Source organism: Dioscorea cayenensis, chromosome 16, assembly GCF_009730915.1.
Source record: "Dioscorea cayenensis subsp. rotundata cultivar TDr96_F1 chromosome 16, TDr96_F1_v2_PseudoChromosome.rev07_lg8_w22 25.fasta, whole genome shotgun sequence".
Lineage (NCBI taxonomy): Eukaryota > Viridiplantae > Streptophyta > Magnoliopsida > Dioscoreales > Dioscoreaceae > Dioscorea > Dioscorea cayenensis.
Window position 1 is genome coordinate 21,341,711 of NC_052486.1, and position 21,434 is coordinate 21,363,144.

Here is a 21,434-nt window from a genome sequence, read left to right on the forward strand (position 1 = left end):
GCTATGTTTTACTGACATATGACTTATCCACATTTGTTTTAAAAAAAAACTTTTATTTGTACAATGCCTATTGTATTTGTAAAAAAATCAAAAGTTAGTTTTATCTTCATATTTTAAAGATTTTCAAATAGTTTAATTAATTTTTAAAATAATAATGCCAAAATCCGATCAACCATCATCTATCTTCATTCAATATTTTATTTTAAAAATTAAAAAAATATATATGAAACTATAGTTGGGATATTTTTAATAAAAAAATAATAATTAAATGAGCATTGTTGTAAAAATATGGGCTGATTATCATTTTGAATGTTTAATCTAATGGTTTAAAAATGCAAATATACATAATAATCTAGTAGAATGTGATAACCCCCTTTCATTCGGATTCGGGTCCGAGTTAATGGGTTTCGGGTTTGGTTTCTTGTATATATTCACACTCGCTTGACCCGCAAGTCAAATGCTGGTGCTCTTGTCCGAAGCCCCGCAAAAACCCGAGCTTCGAGGTCGATGAAGTTTAGGGTTTCTCCGCGATGGCCTGTCCTCCCCTACTACCGCTGCTGCCGGAGCTCCCACCGTCTCCATCTCCACTCCGCCATTCTCTCCAGAGGCTCCCACGCTGCCCGCTCCTCCGTTGGCGGTGGCGGTGGCGGTGGCGGCGGCAAGAGTGAAGGTGTTTCTCTTCTATATATATATATAAAATCCATTCCATGTTTGTAATGCGATTATTTTGATATTGGTTTACTGTTTTAATGTCAAGTGTTTCTTGATAGTGTTTTTGCATTGTGGAATTGTTGGTGTATGAGATGATTTCTTCTAGTGAGTCTTGTGTTGTATATTGGTTTACCTCATGTCATGCTTATAATGTTTGTCTTTTGATCTTGTTTCACTGTTTTGATCTTAAGTGATTCTTGATAGTGTTCTTTGTTGTGGGATGGTTAGAGTATGAGATTGATTTTCTTGTGGTTATGTATATTGGGAATTTGGTTTTGGATCGTTGAATAAAAACTATTCCTTACTTATATTGTTTTTCATTTTAATCTTGTTTCACAGTCGTGATCTCACTTGCTTCTGAATACTGTTCTTGCATGATGTAGCGGTTCAAGTATCAGATTGATTTTCTTGTTGTGATGTATATATTGAATTTTCTTTTGGTGTCCGGAGAGAAGCCTAGTTTGTGCTTTGTAATGTTTTTCATTTTGATCTTGTTTCAATGTTTTGTTCTCGAGTGCTTCTTCAGAGCGTTCTTGCATCATGTAATGGTTGGTGTATGAGATTGACTTTCTTGTTGTGATTTGTCTAGAGAATTTTTTGTTGGTTCCTGGAGCAACAATTGCTACCATTCTAATGTTGGGAGCCCTCCATGCTCGGCGCCTTTATGAGGACAAGAAAGTAATGTTCTAATGATGCGCTTAAATTCATGCAATTTCTTTTGTTAGGCCTTTATTTTTCTGCAACCCAGTGTAGAAGATAGAATTCTTGAATTTACTACTTTGGGAATTACATATATTCCCTGCCAATTATCATTTTGAGATATCTTGTTGGTTTACATTTTTTAACTAAGTTTGTTAAGTAATGAAGTTTATATGTTGAATTTACGTGTTTTTATATTTTATCTTTTCTTTTTATATAATTTTTGTGCATCTAAGTATAGAAGAGAAAAAAACTTGACTTTATTGTTTTAGCAATCACATGCCCTGCCGGTTATCTGAGTGGGATATCCTGTTGTTTTGCACTTTGATTTGGCTAAGTTTGGTAATCAGTGAAGTTTATATCGCTTCTCTTTCATTTTCTAAAATACATTTTACCTTAGTATCAGGTTCTTTTATAACTCATTATGTTGATGAGTAACATTACATTGTCTGGTGCTCGAAAATAGAGTGAGGCAACTTGTATTTGTATTTCGGCCTGCAATGTTTTCGCTGATATCTATGTTTGTGGTGGAAATAATAGGTTGAGGAGTTGAAGGAGAAAGGGATTGAAGTTGAATTCTCACCTGATATAAAAGGTAGCATATACACTCAAATTTCATGGTATAGACTGGTATCAAATAAAGTTCATTTAGCTAAAGTCCCTCTGATTTATTGTGACTTATGATGCAAAATACAGGCAGCATTTTTTTGAGGTTATTACCTCTGCGTACAATGTCACGCTTTTTGGGGGATTGCTTGATGAGTTTGGTTTGTGTCACTCTGTCCGCTTCTTCACTTATTTTACTCAATTTCAATTTTGAATATCTGGATCTCATTTTGTGGTTTGGTTTTGAAAATCTCACATCCAGAAAGCTCTTGGTGTATGCACTGATTCAATGAGTAGGAACGTTGGAAAATAAATGCAATCTAAACAAGTTGAGTAAAAATAGGCTGTAGATACTTGCATTTGAACTTAAAGTCATACCATAAGCCAAAAGGCGCAGAAATTAAGTCCTGGATGCAGAGGCTTGCCCAGATTAGTCATATCTTAACACTCACCACTCATTAAACCTGTATAACTGGTAATGCTGGTATAATATTTCATGCGTCATCATGATCCATACCTTCTTTTTCTGAAAAAGGAATAATTTTAAGAAGGGTAGCTTTAGATGATCAAAGTTTTGGCAGTTGATCTATTTTTGTTAAAAAAAAAATGTAACGAGTTGAAGTGATAATTAATTACTGCAGTTTAGAATATGTATACCATGCCTTTTACTTGTTTTTTCATGTTGGTCACTGGATTTTTTTACTTCTTTAGCATGATGATAGAGATCTATGGCATTTTTGTTTCTGATTGAATGTTGATTTTTTTCATTTTCCCTTTCCAGGAACTCCCTGTATATGTACGTCCTTTCGTATATAAAGCATGGGCACGGGCTTTTCATTCAAGTATTCTTTCTTAGTTCTGTTGTCCTGTTATTTCAAAATATTTTCTATAGTTCATTTCCATCATTAATTACTAGGAAGTAGAAAAATGTTAGCTATTTTACATAAATTATGAAAATTCTAGCTTTGATACATCTATTTTTTTTCCAAGTTTTCTTTTACTTGAACACAAGTATTAACATCTTGCCCTTGTTGAGTTACTATTCCTACCAATAATCAATTTATGTAAATGAAGGATAGTAACAACAAATTGAGTTAGGATCATTGATAATGTTACTATTTAAAGGCTTATTCAAATGATAAAATTAGCTGACTATGACCAGAAGCAGTAGAACCCTATATCTGCCCTCAGTTATCATGGGCTTGGTGCTTATTGCCCTTCCTATGGACATACACCTTACTAGGAGGCTTATCAATTACCTTTCCCGTCAGTTTCATGTTGTCCCCAAGGTCAAAGTTTGGAAATTGGCCGCAATGACATCAAAAGGTTACCAAGTACTGTCCCATGTTGGCAAATCCTTCCACTGCACCATTATTTCTGTGGATCCATCCAGCAAGTGACAGTCCAACTATTTTCTTAGGTTGGACTGGCAACTCTGGACCCTCTTAAAAAAAAATCAGGGAGTTGGTGACAGGACTGATCGAGACTAATGCCTTCTTTGAGTTGGGAAGCATCGGAAATTGGGTGTGCCTGAGCAGTAGCTAGCTGCTTTAAGTGACAGTCCACTTCACCAATCTCTTAGCCACTGTTAGATGGACTGGAAAACCTAGGGCTAAGTTTCTGATTGAACCTTTTAGCTAAAGATTGCAGTCTGTAAGGTTGTGGTCTTTATAGAAACTATTTCTCCTTGGTTGAATCAAACCTCACTTCTCTTTGATCTATGTACTCTTTTATACAGCTCTGTTTATGTCCAAGTTTTCCCTTAGTTCATGTAATATATAGTCTCATCATCAGTTAAGGATTCACATCCTTCACCATAGATCCATTATCTACTAATTTCATTAAGTGCAGTGAATTTCTTCCATATATTGCATTGAAGGGGTCATCCCCTGTTACACTATGGTTGTTGGGTATCAAATCAATAATCAACACATGGTAAGTAGCAAGGTTATTGTTTTGGTCTGTTCCCTACGAAACAATGTTAGTATGTCTCTAGTTTCTGGTTGACCATGTTATGGGTTTCCTTCACCTCATTCACCTCAAAGTGTCTCCCTAGCATGGTACAACCCCTTTGTAAGGATCTCCCCATTGTAACTGGGGGTATTCAAGTCACTAAAAAATTCACTCTGGGTGCCATTTGTCATGTAATAATTCAAAGGCTTATTCAAAGGATTAAATTAGCTGTCCATGACCAACAACTGTAGAAACAGTGATCTATCCTCAAGTATTTTGGGCTTGGGTTGCCTCCCACATACACACCCCTTTTAAAGGGAGGCTTACCAGCATTGAAATTTTTGGCCTCAACTTTAAGATAGCATTTGCTGCCTATTTCTGACTATTATATCCATATTTGAATTTTTAGTTTTACTTGTTCTTCACTAAATGAACTATAATATTGCTTCTTTTCTGTAGATTTAGAAGAAGCTGCTCTGCCACTGGAAAAATATGCTTCTTTGCAGGAATTCTTCGTTCGAGCACTTAAAGAAGGTGCAAGGCCTATTGATGAGGATCCAAATTGTCTGGTAACTGGTAACTAGCTGCAGTTTCTAGATGATATATTGTTTGTGTTATGAATAAAATTACCATACTTGCTTTTAGGCATAACCTATGGTTTCTTGGAATGATAGGTTAGCCCTGTTGATGGCATGGTTTTGCGAATAGGGGAGCTGGGAGGTCCAGGGGCAATGATTGAGCAAGTGAAAGGTTTTTCATATTCGCCATTTTCTCTTCTTGGTCCACGGACTTCTCTCCATAAAGTGGTTGATGGGAATGCATGCAACGAACCTTCTGAGCTGAGTACTGCTCAAGGGACAACTAAGAAATCATGGTGGCGTCTATCATTTGCTTCACCTAAAGTTCGAAATTCTGTTCCATCATGGTATTGCCATGGTTTTCACCAATTTAAACTTATGCTCCTGTTTAGTTTGGGAATACAGAAAAAATCTGATTGACCAATATATTAAGTCTGTGATATTATTTAAACCTTGTTTTCTACTTGATTTCAACATTCTTTCTGTGTGGTATAATATATTTTAATGAAAGTTATTTATTGGAAGTGACATTCGCGAGTAGTTCAACAGTGGCAATTAAAAAAATTGACCATTATGCAATGCATACTGAAAGATAATTTTCATGCATCTTATACTTTTTATGTTTTCTGTTAACCACTTGCAATCAGTTCACTTATTTCCGCTTCAGTAAGTTATGTATTACCAAGTGTTCATAACTGTTTCAAAGAGCTGACTTTTGTTCTCTTTACTTGCAGCCAAATGGAAGGTGTATTTTACTGTGTTCTATACTTGCATCCTGGTAGTTACCATCGAGTGCACTCCCCTGTAGATTGGAATGTGTTTGTTCGCAGGCATTTCTCTGGTATACTCAGCTTCTTCACCCTGTTATATTGCAAGTTTGATGTTAATTGAATCTTTTCAAGTGAACCAAGAGAGATTGCCATCTTCTTCCACTTTTTAACTCTTGAATGATCAGATTTTTACATGGAAGTGTACCAGATGGTAGGATTTTAGGTGTACTTAGAAATCACGAAATCCTACCTAGGTGGATGGTAGCCTTCTGGAAGCATAAAGAAAATTGGGCATTTGTTAAACTGCAGTTCTGTCTTAGTGAATTGGGTTTGACATTTTTTTTTTTTGCTTTTAATCAGTCTGCCTGACTTCATTTGTTTTTTATTGGATTTTCTTTTGGTAAGTGATTTATGAAAATAGTTACATATATACATTATCAAGATGTCAGAAGCTTGGACTGATTGATAACTATCTAGACGACTAGACTTTAGCATACTCGTTTGCTTACCTTATTATTGTGCTTTTTATTAATTATTACGCAGCATGGTCTGATGTTCATTTTTCTCATCAGTCATGATCCAATATAAAAAGGATGGATCTTACATTTTAATGCATATATATTAGCTCCCATAATTACATGTTTTCCTGTGGCACTCGTCTTTTGCTTTGTTATAATTTTTCTTTTGTTTTGGCATAGCTTACTAAACATTTTTCTTCTTTTTGCCAATTCATGAAAATTTATCTTATGTTGTTTGAAGTTTGTATAACTTTTGCTTATTATTATTATTATTATTATTTTTGTTGAAATGTGTTTACAGGCAATCTATTTCCCGTGAATGAGCGAGCCACAAGGACAATTAAAAATTTGCACATTGAAAATGAACGGGTAATTCTAAAAATATTCAAATGTCAGTAATCTCTGTAAAAAACAATAAATTTGGAAGCTTTTGTTTGTTCCTTCATGGCTGCAACCACCAACTGAAGCGCCAACTGTGTTCACATATACAAACACACACTCATTGGCTGTTTGTTTTGACGTCAACCTATAGTTAGAAGTTCAGTATTATATTTTTCAGCCATGAATGAGGTTTTTGAAAATTTGAAATGTGTTAAATAAACCTTTTTCAAACAATAACCGCAAAGCTGCCTTTCATACTCCCTCCGTTTTGTATTAACTGTCACATTTGAGCTTTGCATAAATATTAAGGTTGTCATTAAAGCTTATAAAACCCAAAAAATATATATATATATATATGATAAGACATTTTTACCTTTTTTTTTGGGAGTTATTTACTCTCATTAATGTGCACATCTCTCTCTAAACGAGATGGAGGGCAAAATTGGGAAAAAATAATCAATACTTATAGAACCCTTAAAGGTGACAAATAATTTGAAAAAAGGAAAATTCTCAAATGTGACAATTAATATGAAATGGAGGGAGTACTTCTCAATGTATCAATAGTTCATTATTGCACATTGTTACTTTCATGGTTTCCACTTGGTGGATTTGGTTAACCTAAATTGTTGCACTTCACATTATAGTTGATATGATCATTTAAGCCATTAATTGATGGTGACTTTTGGTTCCCCTAAGATTGGATCAGAATATCAGTTAGAAAGTTGTCTCTCTTAAGGATCATCATTTGGGGAGGTTCTTTGAAAAATGTAAATTAGATATTTAGCTAGTTTTGTTGGTAAGCCTTGATAGAATTTTGATTTGTGTGATTGATTTGACTTGGTGAAAATACGTCAGAGTCCTAAAGTGATGAAATCACCTGAAAATGATATGATCTATGTATGCAAAGGCTCTGTGGTTTGTGGTCATTTTTGCATGGTATAGCACCTTGATGAGGTCAGTGCTTAGTGATGCCATTATGGATAATGGTCTAGAAGAATGTTGGCTATCTCACTAGTGAACACAAGTGGGCAGTTTTCATTGTCTGATTTTTTTGGTGAAATTGAAATTTAAGCAAGTCTCTTTTGATGTTTTGACCAACATTTTTCATATAAGAATATGTTCTCTTGTGTAAGGTCTTGTTTTCCTTGACGTAGTTGATGTATGTTTGTAAAGCAGATTTCAAATGTAAAGCTCTGTGTTAAACCATGGCTCAGAAGTATTCTCACAACCTGACTTATGCTTGTTATTGAAATACTGAGCTATACATTTTACCGATTCATTTAATTGTTTTTGAAAGATAAATCATATTGTGTTCCTGTTTCTACTTTTTCTTCCATTCTTTTTATATCTACTTGTGACATTTTAATTCCATTACACTGATGCTATTTATTTAATTGGATTACATTGAGCATATCATGTCATTCCAATTGATGAATCTTGTGATTAGGTTGTCCTTGAAGGTCAGTGGAGAGAAGGCTTTATGGCACTTGCAGCAATTGGTGCTACCAATATTGGTTCCATTCAAGTTCGTCATTTTTATCCTTTAACTTGCTAATAAATCTGAATCATACACATTCTGACTCTCTATTTATGCATTCTAGATTTGTTGCATTTGGGAGAATCTCTTGTGTCTTGTTCTTGCTATGTCAGCTACATCACACTTATTCTTATTTTTTAGCATTCCTAGTGTTGTGCATTGAAGAGAGAGCAATATGGAGGCTCAGCAATTTCCTTAGGTATCAGGTAACCATAAACCAGAACAGCATGAGCAGCCTACATATTAAAGTTGGAGTTTTATAAAAGGATCAATTCTAGGTTAAAGAACATCAATTTTATTATCCAATATCTTCTGCGTAGGTCTCACATTAAACGTCCAACCCTTATATGACCTTTATTACAATTGCTGAACCATCATCCAGACCAATATCAGAAGCATGTGCTTCTTTGATAACATATGACAGCCATTAAAAATTAGTTCTGTTCACACATTTTCTTAACGTTTCTAAGATGATGTCCATGATTGAAACCCAACATTTCCTTTCCCAAGTAACCCTCTATCAGCTCATAGTGTAAACATTTGTTTTCGACAGCTGTATATTGAACCAGAGTTCAGGACAAACAGGCCAAAGCTGAAACTGCTATCCTCGGAGCCCCCGGAGGAGCGAGTATATGATGCTGAGGGCACCGGACTGATGCTCAAGAAGGGCGAAGAGGTTACATCATATCTCATGCCTGATCAAAATAGGAAGTGGCTTTTCTTAGCATTAACATTTGTGGTTCTCTTTTGTACTTTTCCCTTTCAGGTAGCAGCATTCAACATGGGTTCTACTGTAGTTCTCATTTTCCAAGCTCCCATCTCAGGTTTGGCTGGAGGCATCAGTTCATCTCCAGAATTCAAGTTTTGTGTGAAAAAAGGCGATGAAATCAGGGTTGGAGAAGCCATTGGTAGATGGGGAAGTCAATAGGTGGATGATTTCCAGTACATTTCTCGAAGAACATTTATATTTTTTCTTTACTTTGCTAGCGGTTTAATCAGTCATATTTGGTAATGGGAATCAATGGTTGTTTTTAGTTATGAGGATGTAAATTTCAAAGTTTAGTTGTCTCTGATTTTTAGGTTCTCTATTTTTTCATCTGATTGCATGCTAATTTCAATTTCTTTACAGACCAGTCTTTGTGCTGTTTTCACTTTTCAGAATACAAAAGCTGAAGATTTAAGATTTTTTGGGCAAGTTTTATGATTTAGTCATTTCTCAATAAATGATTACACATATGCCATCATAATTTTTTTCCCCCTCCATATATATCCGTACGAAATTTTGATGTTCTTACAGTAGTCATTTATCCGTACAAAAAAATTTCTCTCCGCATATAAATCATATTCTGTACGGATATCCGTACAGAATTGAGATGCTCTTTAGTCATTTAATTTACTGAGTTAATATATAATAACCCGGGTGATGTTTTTTTTTTGTTAAATATAAATTTATTTTATAAATAATGAAAATTTATGATCATTAAATACACAAAAGAACAAAGATTAGTTAATTAAGCGGTGTTCTGTTTTATTTTTTAGATATTATCAAATAAAAAATTTTATAAAAATAATTTCATTCAAGTGGTTAGTGGCACCAAAATAAAAATATTTTTTATGACATGCAGAGTGATAAGGATTAATCAACTCACGCACCGTAGAAATAGGCATTTATCATCCTCTTTTAAGAAAATAAAAATAATAAGGGTTTATATGTAAAAAAATCAGTCAATAGGGAATGCATCTTGTAGACAATACTTAAGCCTAGAACCCCTTCCAAATCCGATCCGCATTAGATTATCCACGTGTCAAACACCCATGCGTCCATAACTCTATTCTATGTTCAGAGAGCTACACAGGATCCCACCTCCCGAAACTAGATACACTTGTTCCTTCGAAGCGAAGCCACGCTCTTTCCAATTCCATATCGATCCCATTCCAATAGATCCCAATCGGACCGTCCGTGCAAACAAAACACCGAATCAACGGTTCAGATCATCCCATCTTAATAATCATAACCCCCCAAATTCCATCACGTCCTCGCTTCGCTCCCCCAAAAGAGCTTTCTTTTAAGAAGCGAAGAGATTGAGAGAAGAAGCACGAGCGGGAGCCAAGGACGGACGAAGACCTGATCAGCGATTCTTGAGATCTCGCTCCGGTGATCGTCTCCAGATCTGAGATCCCTAGGTTTGAATCCAAACCTTTGTTTCCATTTTGATGTTAATCTCCATATCTGGCTCTCAGATCCGTGCCCTAATGCTTGATCTCTTGCGCAGGGTGGTGGGGTTTGGAAGGGAGGGAGAAGGATGCTGACGAAGTTTGAGACGAAGAGTAATCGGGTGAAAGGGCTGAGCTTTCATAGCAAGCGGCCATGGATCCTTTCCAGCTTGCACAGCGGGGTGATCCAGCTCTGGGACTACCGAATGGGCACTCTTATTGACCGCTTTGACGAGCATGATGGGCCTGTTCGTGGCGTCCACTTCCATAAGTCCCAACCTCTCTTCGTCTCTGGAGGTTCGTCCTTTCTGTTCGTTTGCTATTGCCTTGATTCAGATCTTTGGTTTTCTGTGATCTTGATCTGTAGATCTGAGCAGTGGTTTTAAGTTTATAATTTGATTGGTTTTAAGTACGTGTGTAATTTTGTTCTGATTTTGGTCGCAATCTTTGCATTCGGGGTGGTGCTTGGATCGTGATTTATTTTCCGCGAATTTTCTGTGAAGCATTTTCATAAATTGATTTTATGTTTTTTGGTTTTTTGTATTGTTTTGAAAGATCTAAAATGATTCGAATTTGTTTGGAGTATGGTCAACTGGTAAATAAAAAATGCAATTTAGAAGTTAAAACTATCAAAATTTTCTATGTAGCTGGATCTGAGCATTGTTCCTGTAATTTAAAGTGTAGTTGAATTTGTGCTGATCTTTTATTATTCTGATTACCACAAGGATTAGAAAATGGCAGTACTCGTCTAAATGCTACATATTTTATTTTGCCCAATCTTAATGTTGGGACTTAATTGTCTTGACGTTGCTTGAGATCCTTTCAAATCTATGGTATTCTTCTTATGCACTGATAGTATTGTTTCTTCTTCTGTATTGACTTGATTATCAGAACTAGATTTACCTATGATGCCAATGTTGTCAATTTCATTTGCAGGTGATGATTACAAGATCAAAGTTTGGAATTACAAAGAACATCGTTGTTTATTTACACTTCTTGGGCACCTTGACTACATCCGCACGGTCCAATTTCATGATGAGTACCCCTGGATTGTCAGTGCTAGTGATGACCAGACTATTAGGATCTGGAACTGGCAGTCACGCACTTGCATTTCTGTGCTGACAGGGCACAACCACTATGTCATGTGTGCATCATTTCATCCAAAGGAAGACTTGGTGGTTTCAGCTTCCTTGGATCAGACAGTTCGTGTTTGGGATATTGGTGCATTGAGGAAGAAGACAGTGTCTCCTGCTGATGATATTTTGCGGCTTAGTCAGATGAATGCAGATTTGTTTGGGGGAGTTGATGCTGTTGTCAAGTATGTATTAGAAGGTCATGATCGTGGTGCCAACTGGGCTTCTTTTCATCCAACTCTGCCTCTTATTGTATCTGGAGCAGATGATCGGCAAGTGAAACTATGGCGAATGAACGGTAATTTATAAACAACAATTATAACTCCTGCTGTTGTCTGTATAATCTAGAATCTTTTTTTGCTTTATAGAATGAACTGATTTTTTTAAACTGCCTCCAACCATGATTTTTTGGGATATATGACTGTGTGGCCCTTTCTTGGCATGTCTCCAGATAGCTTCCTATTAAGAAAATGAAATAATGAGATAAATTGTCTCAGCAAAGCATTTACTATAATCTGCTGCTATATCAATATAACAGAAAAAAATAATTAATTGCTTTGATCCTTATTAAAGACATGGGTTTCTACTTTTCATATATTGACAAGCTTAACTCTGCATGTTGGAAAATTTTGTTGACAAAGTTCTCTTTCTTTTTCGTAGATACAAAGGCTTGGGAAGTAGACACATTGAGGGGGCACATGAACAATGTTTCATGTGTAATGTTCCATGCAAAGCAGGATATTATTGTTTCCAACTCAGAAGACAAAAGCATTCGTATCTGGGATGCTACAAAGCGTACTAGCATTCAGACTTTTCGCCGTGAGCATGACCGTTTCTGGATTCTTGCTGCCCATCCAGAAATGAACCTTCTTGCAGCTGGTCATGACAGTGGTATGATTGTCTTTAAATTGGAGAGAGAACGTCCTGCTTTTTCTGTTAGTGGAGATTCTGTATACTATGTCAAAGATCGCTTCCTGCGATACTATGAGTTCTCGTCCCAGAAAGAAGTTCAGGTGCTTCCAATAAGAAGACCGGGATCTGTTAGCCTGAATCAAGGACCAAGGACACTTTCATATAGTCCCACAGAGAATGCTGTTTTGATCTGTTTTGATGTAGATGGTGGGTCATATGAACTTTATATTGTTCCAAAAGATACCTCTGGAAGGAGTGATTTTGTGCAGGATGCAAAGAAAGGATCTGGGGGGTCAGCTGTTTTTGTAGCTCGTAATAGGTTTGCAGTGTTGGACAAGGGTAGCAATCAGGCATTGGTTAAGAACCTTAAGAATGAGATTGTGAAGAAGAGTCCTCTTCCTATTGCAACTGATGCGATATTTTATGCTGGCACTGGCAATTTGTTGTGTAGGGCTGAGGATAAAGTTGTCATCTTTGATCTTCAGCAAAGGATTATCCTTGGGGAGCTTCAGACTCCTTCTGTGAAGTACATTGTCTGGTCAAGTGATATGGAGAATGTTGCATTGCTCAGCAAACATGCTATTGTTATTGCCACCAAGAAACTTGTCCACAAGTGCACTTTGCATGAGACTATCCGTGTGAAAAGTGGTGCTTGGGATGAAAATGGGGTCTTCATATACTCAACTTTGACCCACATCAAGTATTGCCTTCCCAATGGGGATAATGGTATCATAAAAACTCTTGATGTTCCCATATACATTACCAAGGTTTCTGGGAGTAGCATTTATTGCTTGGACCGTGAGGGTAAGAGTCAACTCGTGATAATTGATGCTACTGAATATATCTTCAAGCTCTCCCTTTTGAGAAAAAGATATGACCATGTGATGAGCATGATCAGGAATTCGCAGCTATGTGGACAGGCAGTGATTGCCTACCTCCAGCAAAAGGGTTTCCCAGAGGTGGCTCTGCATTTTGTCAAAGATGAGAGGACACGATTCAACCTGGCTATTGAAAGTGGGAACATTCAGATTGCTGTTGCTTCAGCGAAGGAAATAGATGAGAAAGATCACTGGTATAGGCTAGGGATTGAGGCTCTTCGTCAGGGAAATACCAGTATCGTTGAATATGCATACCAGAGGACAAAGAACTTTGAGAGGCTTTCTTTTCTTTATCTCATAACTGGAAACACAGAGAAATTGTCCAAAATGCTGAAAATAGCAGAGATTAAGAATGATGTGATGGGCCAGTTCCATAATGCCATGTATTTAGGTGACATTCAGGAACGTGTGAAGATCTTGGAGAAGTCAGGCCATTTACCCCTTGCCTATGTCACTGCTGCCACACATGGGCTTACCGAGGTTGCAGACAGGCTTGCAGCAGAGCTGGGAGACAATATTCCTTCTATACCGGAGGAAAAGGCTCGATCGCTCATGCTGCCACCTCCTCCCCTAATGTGCGGTGGAGATTGGCCATTATTGAGGGTAATGAGAGGTATTTTCGAAGGTGGGCTGGATAACGTGGGAAGGGGAGGACTTGAAGATGAAGAAGACGAAGAAGCTAATGCTGCTGACTGGGGCGACGAGGTACTGGATATTGTGGATGTAGAGGGTGTTATACAGAATGGCAACATTGGAGATGTCGAGGATGGTGAAGCCGATGAGGAGAATGATGAGGAAGGAGGCTGGGACCTGGAAGATCTGGAATTGCCACCTGATGTTGAAACTCCCAAGGCCACAGCTCATGCCAGGTCTAATTTATTTGTTACTCCGACAGCAGGCATGCCGGTGAGCCAAATTTGGACCCAGAAATCATCCCTTGCCGGGGACCATGTGGCAGCTGGAAATTTTGACACTGCAATGCGGTTGCTTAGCCGGCAACTTGGCATCAAGAATTTTGCTCCCTTGAAACCCATGTTTATGGATCTATTCATGGGCAGCCACACATATTTGCAAGCCTTAGCTTCAGCTCCAGTGCTATCAACTGCTTTGGAGAAGGGATGGACCGAGTCATCCACTCCTAATGTTAGGAGTCCTCCGGCCCTTGTGTTTAAGCTGTCACAATTGGATGAGAAGCTGAAGGCGGCCTATAAAAGCACAACAGAAGGGAAGTTCCCTGACGCTTTACGTCAATTCCTTAACATCTTGCACACCATTCCGCTAATTGTAGTAGACTCAAGGAGGGAGGTTGATGAAGTCAAAGAGCTTATTGAAATCACGAAAGAATATGTATTGGGCTTGAAGATGGAGGTCAAACGGAAAGAAACCAAGGACAACTTGGTCAGGCAGCAGGAGTTGGCAGCATACTTCACCAACTGCAAGCTTCAAAAAATTCATGCAAGACTCGTGCTTACAAGCGCAATGACCATCTGCTTCAAGGCGGGCAATTATGCCACTGCTTCCAACTTTGCTAGGATGCTCTTAGAGAACAGCCCCACCGAACCCCAAGCGAAGAAGGCAAGGCAAGTCCTGCAGGCCTGTGGTGATAAGAAAGACACACAGCAGCTGAACTATGACTTCCGGAATCCATTTGTTGTTTGTGGAGCAACCCTCGTTCCAATCTACCGCGGTCAGAAGGACATGTCCTGCCCTTATTGCGGAGCCAGGTTCGTCCCGGCAATTGAAGGGCGGCTCTGTGCTGTTTGCGAACTTGCTGTTGTCGGGTCCGATGCATCAGGCCTGCTATGTTGTCCAGCTCAGATAAGATGATCGATTTATAGATGAGGTATGCATGAATGAATCATTATGCATTGTATTGTCATCCATTTCATTTGTGTTCTTTAACTTGAAGACTATCATGTGATATCTTTTGGCAAGAACAATGAGTTACTGATTGCATGGGCCGTAAAGCAATAAGAGGTCGGTAAATCTCGGTGATGCTATCGATCATTTTATATATTAAGTGGTGTTTAGCCAGGTTCGACGAGCATCAAGTGAAGCTTAGTTTTGTTTTTAAAAGCAATGGCAGCCATTGTGTTATAGAGAAAAATATGTCAGGTGTGCTGCTTTGTCAATGAGGTCAGCTCTCACTTCTGCTTCCCTTTTTTTTTTTCCTTTCTATTGTTTTTTTGTTTGTTAGGCAACATGGAAGCTTTCTTAATTCTGTTTGGGTTTGTACTTTAAAAAAGAGTATGTTTGTTTACTTTTTCCATCAAAAGCATTTGTAGTTCATATTATAGTGAATGACTTTTGGAAGGGTTTGGTTGGAGTGTTTGGGGTACTACTGCAGGTGTGTTTATGCAGACTATAAAATTAATGTAAAAATTTATAAGAATTATATATGTCTAAATGTTTATTTTAATTATATGTAATAAGAATTTAAAAAGAGTCTTTTCTAATAAAATATTTAATGTCAGTTCAAAATAATACTAAAAGTTTAATTCAACTGTGCTTTTTTTTTTATGATATTGAAGATCATACAATTATTTTCGTATTTTTATTTATTTATTTATTTATTTGAGTTAATAATGTTGGCGAATTGGTGGTTTGGTTCAAATTTTTTCAGGATTTGGTTTGTGTTAGTGTTAGGTTCAATTGAACTTGAAAATGATTTGTAGAACTAATGCGCTCATCACAAAAGACAGTGGTAAACAGTTTCAAATTTACCCGCGGACAGTTTATTCCCTTTCATAGATTAATTAAAGCCGTCAAAATACATATCTACATTAATAGGAAGAAAATTACAATAATTTAATTTTAAAGAACCTAAAAGGAACTTATTTCAAAAATTTTAATTGGAAACCAAAATAAAATCTTGTAAAGTCTAAATAAAATGGAAAAGCGGGTTGAATTATACTCCCTCCGTTTTGAGATCTGAATTCGATGTCGTTTTAGCTTTTTGCACAATAATTTTTTTTTGAGATACATATAATTTCAATTAAACTAAGTTAAATAACCAAATTACTTATTTTCTTGGGACTACAATTATAATTTTTACATGATTCTCCTTATTAATTTTTCTACCTAATACATCATTGGTTTTTTTTTCAAAATACTCCAATTAAAATTATTTATTAAATATAGGCAAAATTGAAAAAAAAAACAAAAACAAAAAAAATACAAATCTTATCTTGATAAGATAAAACAACAATTATTTTGAAATTTTTTTTTGCTCACAATTAGACCCTTCCAAAACAAATCGGGAATTATTTTAAACAACTTTTAATTGTATACTTAAATTGTCTTCCTGACTCACAATTAGACCTATGTGACATTATGCATAATAAATCTGTAACAGAGTGGGAGAAAAAGTCAAACCTATAAAGAAAAAATTGGTATTATGATTAGTTACTCATCAATGGAATGAGCCCCCATACATCCAATTGGTCACCAAATTCACATCACATCCAGTCCGGCCACCAGATCCACCTTCAACGCATTCCGGTTTTCTTTAGTCAAGTTGGTTTCCTACTTCCATACAACCAACAGAAAGAACAAAAATCTGACCCCAAGCAATTACTACTGGCATGTGCAAAATAATCTGACCCTAAGCAATTAGTACTGGCATGTGCAAAAATCAACCAACTAAAAGATATCAATTGATTCAGTACATAGCAATGTCAATCAAATTAAAATTGGTACTGTGTGTGGAAGACCAAGCATGATAATGCAGACCATACTGACATTTTTTCTAACTTCCTCAACAAAATATCATACAACAAGTTCTAAAAATAATTGCCACAAACACATTGCAAGCCAGGAGACACTGACTGATATATATACTTCAGTTTAGTAAATGAGGGACACATGCTGCATGCGTTCATCTTTCTTGCAGGTTAGAAGTTACGCATACATACGGCGAACTCCAGCTCGTAAAGAAAAAAAAACAAAGGACCATGCCTTGAGGAAAGGCAGCAAGAGAAAGACCTTGATCTCCCTTATTTATTAGCTTTGTGACAGTGAGAGACAGCTACCTACACTAGGAAGACCTAACAAGTTGTCAACCATACAGATCCTTGGCCTCTTTGAAAATGGCTGCAAAATTCCTCTATGCAGTTGTTCAAGTCATTTATTTGTGCTTGTAATTGTTTTTTTTTTTTTAAATTTACATTTTCAGTGTCTAAGACTCATTGTAATCCGAATTATATATTCTAATAGGGTCTTTCTTTTAGGTCAATTAATGGTGAGGTCTTTAGGAGATATCTGCAATACATTGACGGCAAAAATTAACAGCCACTCTACACATGTCGGAAAAACTCTTCAATTTCAAGAGGATGGAAAAAACCAGATTGCAACTACATGGACAACAAATCAAAAAACACATCCTAACAATGTAGTTTATTTTAAAAACACAAATTAATTGTTCATGAATAGCCAAAACAAAGGGTCTGACTGCCATACCGGCATACCCTCATTACCTGTATATTAAAAACATAGACAACATTCAAACCGGTCTCACGTAATGGGTTTTTTGGTAAACTAATAAAATGAAAAATGTAAAGTGAACATCAAAAGTGGGAGGTAGAAGGTAGAGGTAAACATAATACATTGTGGGGGGTAGGCATTGAAGGTATACAGAACTCAACTGAAAAAAAAAAATGTGTTAAACATAAGTCGCCTTCATCTCCATGTTAAAACTCTCAGGTAAAATTGAAGCCTGCATCACAAAGATAAGATCATATATCCACAAACAACCATCTACACCGCACTATGATTGAAAGTAATTACTTGTTCCATACCACTGTGTGGACATGTGCATCTATCAGTCTATGTTTTACATATATAATAGTTAATTATTCTCTTAAGCCTGAAGAAACCAGAAAAATCTATCAGCTAAGATTTTTACTTTTGACCTTGGAAATGAACACTCCAGGTATCAGGTAAAACCTGCCTAACGATCAAAACCAACTTTCTTACCTTACACAACTCTGTGTGTTTTAGATTGACAGTGGCTAGTTGTTCTGTGCAATACTCTTAAGTAAAACTGCAACCTGTGTCACAAAGATAAGATCATAAATCCACACTAAAGCTGACTTGTTTGAGAAAACTTTATGGGTTTCTGAGCCTATAAGCTAGGATCTTCTCTTTTGATTTATAGGAAGTAACACTATTGTTATCAGGTAAAACCCACCTTAGGGATGGAAGCTGACATTCTTGACTGTGCGCATGCGCGCACGCGCATGTGTGTTTTAGATTGATAGCAGTTGAAATTTTTCTATACAACTATGCAAGTTTGACTGTGTGTCTGTCTAATGTTTGTATAATAAAAAGTAAAAACAACAGAATCATCCATAGAAACCAGAAAGGCACTTATCAGTGTGTATGCAAAGACCAAACCAATTAAAAGGAAATGGCAAATAAAACATTAAATCCAAACAAAAGTCAGTGCACAAGTTTCAGCCCAGGACTGTATTGATCCAGTACAAAGGAGCATTTGATAGCAGAGTTCACAGATAGCAAACTACAATGATTATTTTTAGAGTGACGTAAATATATATGTGAACAATTGAAAAGAAATAATGGTATCAACTATGCAAAGATTCATATAAAGCACAAATGACACAAATTTTAACCCAAGAATGCATTCATCCAGCACAAAGTAGCATTTGATAGTATAGTTCACCAATAACAAACTAAAAAGAGAATTTTCAGAGTGAAGTCTGTGTGTGTGTGTGTATATATATGAACTATTTAGAAGATAATGACAAAAATAATGCAATGAGATTCAAACAAAAGCAAGATCGAATGACACAAATTTCAACCATTGCATTGAGCCAGCACAAGGTATTATTCGATAACAGATTTCACAAAGAGAAAATTTTCAGAATGATGTATATATATATATATAAGCTATTCAGAAGAATTAATGGCATCAACTATGCTATGAGATTCAAACAAACAAAAGCAAGATCAAATGATACAATTCTTGTGAAGAAACCACCATAAAAGCATCCGAATCCGGAGTAATGAAGTGTACCAGCTTTGAAGAGAAATTCTTATCTTCCTTCCTCTGCTTCAATCCACTCCTCGATTCCTTGTTTTCTCTAAATCAAACCTTTGCTCCTGTGATGAAAATCAGATCAAAACAACAAAAAGGTAAAGATTGAGAACTAGAAGATGATCCAGATCCCAAACCCTAGAGATCTGGGGAAAGGCACACCTACGTCTGCTTGGAAAACGACGAAGGAGCCGAAGAACGCTTGTTGCGGAACATCATATAGACAAGAGGAAGCACAACGCCGGCAATCATGATCGCCGCTCCAATGAAGTACCGCAGCAACCCCGGTGCCTCCACCTCCATGAGGACCCTGCGCAGCTGCATCCAAAGACAAAAACGCAAGAATCCATGAAGCCCTATGCGGAGAAATCGAAGGAAAGCTTGAAATCGAAAGGGAATGGAGTACCGACATCGATCGATCGATCGATGGAGCCGGAGATGGTCAGGGATTTGGAAGAGACGATGATCGTGAGAAAAGCTCGAGAGATCTCACGAGGGAGAAAGAAAGAGAAACGAAGCTTACTTGGGCTGCTCTTTTTTATCTCGTTTTGGTCTTTTTAGTGGGCCCGTTTAGGCCCTTTATTAAGATATATATATATATATATATATATATATAAAAAGGTGTAGTGCACTTGTTCAGAACTAGGGTTGTGAACGAGCTGAACCGAGATGAGCCGAGCTTGGCCATGCTCAAGCTTGGCTCACTACTATTTTTACCAAGCCTGAGCTGAGCTTGAGCCTACTTTAATCAATCTTGAGCTAAGCTTGAACTTACTTCAACCGAACTCGAGCCAAGCTAGAGCCGAACTCGAGTATACGCCAAACTTCATGAAATTTTGAGGCTCAGAATTAGGCCATTAGCTTGATAAAGATATGTTATTTTTTCATAAATAATACATTATTATTAGTATTTTAAAAGATATATTGTTTTAAAAATAGTATTAAATTTTTTAAATAAAAATTATGAATTAGCCTTCTGTTTTACTTAAATTTATACAAAGACGACAGTAATATTTTTGTAAAAAATTATTATTCATGATCCATAAACAACCATTTAATATTACTATAAATGATTCTATATATGTTTTATATAAATGAGCTTATTAATGATACTATAAACAATTTTAGTAATAATTTTTATAAATGAGCTTAATAATAATAATAATAATAATAATAATAATAATAATAATAATAATAATATAAATGTAGAATAAAATTACATCAGTGTATTTTTTGCAAACATAATCAAATTCCCAAAAAAAATTAGAATAATGGTATTTTGGTCTTTTACAAAAAAATTCATTTTAAATTTGTAACAAAATAAGTGACCGTTCAGACATGACCGTTTAAACTAATCGAACAATGGCTATATATATTCACGGAATGCTTCTGAGACGCTTGTTCTTCCTATTTACAGAGAAGAAAACTTCGTCGCAAGATATCTAACAATCACCTCTGGCTTCCCGCCATGAAGCTCCATCTTCTCGCCGGCAAGATCTCCCCTAAACTCTCTTGCCGATCCCCTTGTCGAGGTCTCATCTCATGTTTCCTATTGCTCTCTTTGCAAACCCTTCATCATCTTCTCTCTTTCTTTATCTTCTTTTCAATGGTTTCAAATATAGCAAGATAATATAGGTGTTGTTTTCTGAGATTCAGACCTCCAATCAAAGATCGGCCATTTTCCAGACAAGGATCTCGGTGATTCCTTCCATCAAGAAATCGATGCTATATTCAAGCATAAATCCTTGATGAAGGAGCAGTGGCTAGTAAAGGATGGGGTTTTCATTGTAGATAAGTACCATGAGTACTTGTAGAAGTAGAATGATGAGTAAAGGGAGATAGCTTGCGCTAATATTTTTGTTTCCTTGATGATCATCACTAGCGTAGGAATTTGGAAGGTAGTTAGGGTTTTGTTTTCTTATTTTATTGATTTCTTTATTCATAGATATCTATGAATGGATGGGCATGTCCTAAGGCTGCTTCAAGAGGCATTGTGCCAAATCAATCGCATTCTTTGATCATCTTTGAGATTTCATTGCTTATGTTCAAACCCTCATACTTGGAAATCCCATGGCCAGATATGTCTCTTTTCTTCAATTTGTGATCTTGATTTCAATTTTCTGTCAATGATTTTTGGATCCAAGAAGCACTTTTGCTTTCAATTTCTATAGATTAAAGCTGCTTAGATTAGGTATTTCCTTGTTGAGTCTTGAGAGGAATTTACTAGTCAAACTCTGTTAGTATCTCTTTTGCTAAAATTTTTTTACAGAATGTCAGATTCGTAGTGAAGTTTCATCCGATTAGGACCCACTCCTTGAATTGGATCATAATGAGTTTTTATCGGTTTAGTGGGGTTTCCTTCGTTCATTACCTGAGTTATTAATAGTTTTGACAATGTTTGGAATGAGCAAATTCCAAGTGTGTCATATTTTAGTTTGGTAGGTTCTCTGGTATTTTCTTCCATTGTTGAAAATGTCAAGGGGAAGAGA

At 36.4% G+C, this 21,434-nt stretch overlaps 3 protein-coding genes across 7 annotated transcripts; 2 read left to right on the forward strand and 1 right to left on the reverse strand.

Moving 5' to 3' along the window:
- Positions 1-361: 361 nt before the first annotated feature.
- Positions 362-8,879, forward strand: LOC120279208 (phosphatidylserine decarboxylase proenzyme 1, mitochondrial). Its single transcript, XM_039286073.1, has 12 exons — positions 362-670; positions 1,301-1,389; positions 1,951-2,005; positions 2,107-2,177; positions 2,798-2,858; positions 4,429-4,538; positions 4,644-4,894; positions 5,282-5,388; positions 6,137-6,204; positions 7,664-7,741; positions 8,307-8,429; positions 8,520-8,879. Exons 1-12 carry the CDS (start codon positions 508-510, stop codon positions 8,679-8,681), a joined length of 1,338 nt encoding a protein of 445 aa, XP_039142007.1. The 5' UTR covers positions 362-507; the 3' UTR covers positions 8,682-8,879.
- A 930-nt stretch (positions 8,880-9,809) lies between these two features.
- On the forward strand, positions 9,810-15,231 carry LOC120278689 (coatomer subunit alpha-3-like). 2 transcript variants are annotated; one of them, XM_039285419.1, is made up of 5 exons: positions 9,810-9,937; positions 10,027-10,264; positions 10,904-11,398; positions 11,761-14,733; positions 14,826-15,231. In XM_039285419.1, the coding sequence occupies exons 2-4, from the start codon at positions 10,057-10,059 to the stop codon at positions 14,715-14,717; spliced, it is 3,660 nt and encodes a 1,219-aa protein (XP_039141353.1). In that variant the 5' UTR covers positions 9,810-9,937; positions 10,027-10,056; the 3' UTR covers positions 14,718-14,733; positions 14,826-15,231. The 2 variants fall into 2 exon arrangements, with proteins under 2 accessions (XP_039141353.1, XP_039141352.1); XM_039285418.1 differs by having other exon boundaries at positions 11,761-15,231.
- Positions 15,232-17,318: 2,087 nt separating this feature from the next.
- Positions 17,319-19,490, reverse strand: LOC120278883. 4 transcript variants are annotated; one of them, XR_005541784.1, is made up of 5 exons: positions 19,356-19,490; positions 19,112-19,263; positions 18,925-19,010; positions 17,865-17,938; positions 17,319-17,604 (listed from the first exon to the last, which is right to left on the reverse strand). XR_005541784.1 is itself a non-coding variant. In XM_039285633.1 (2 exons), exon 1 carries the CDS (start codon positions 19,267-19,269, stop codon positions 19,108-19,110), a length of 162 nt encoding a protein of 53 aa, XP_039141567.1. In that variant the 3' UTR covers positions 18,672-19,010. The 4 variants fall into 4 exon arrangements, 1 of the variants encoding a protein (XP_039141567.1); XR_005541783.1 differs by lacking the exon at positions 17,865-17,938 and having other exon boundaries at positions 17,325-17,604; positions 19,356-19,485; XR_005541782.1 differs by lacking the exons at positions 17,319-17,604; positions 17,865-17,938 and having other exon boundaries at positions 18,672-19,010; positions 19,356-19,479.
- Between the last annotated feature and the right edge of the window lie 1,944 nt (positions 19,491-21,434).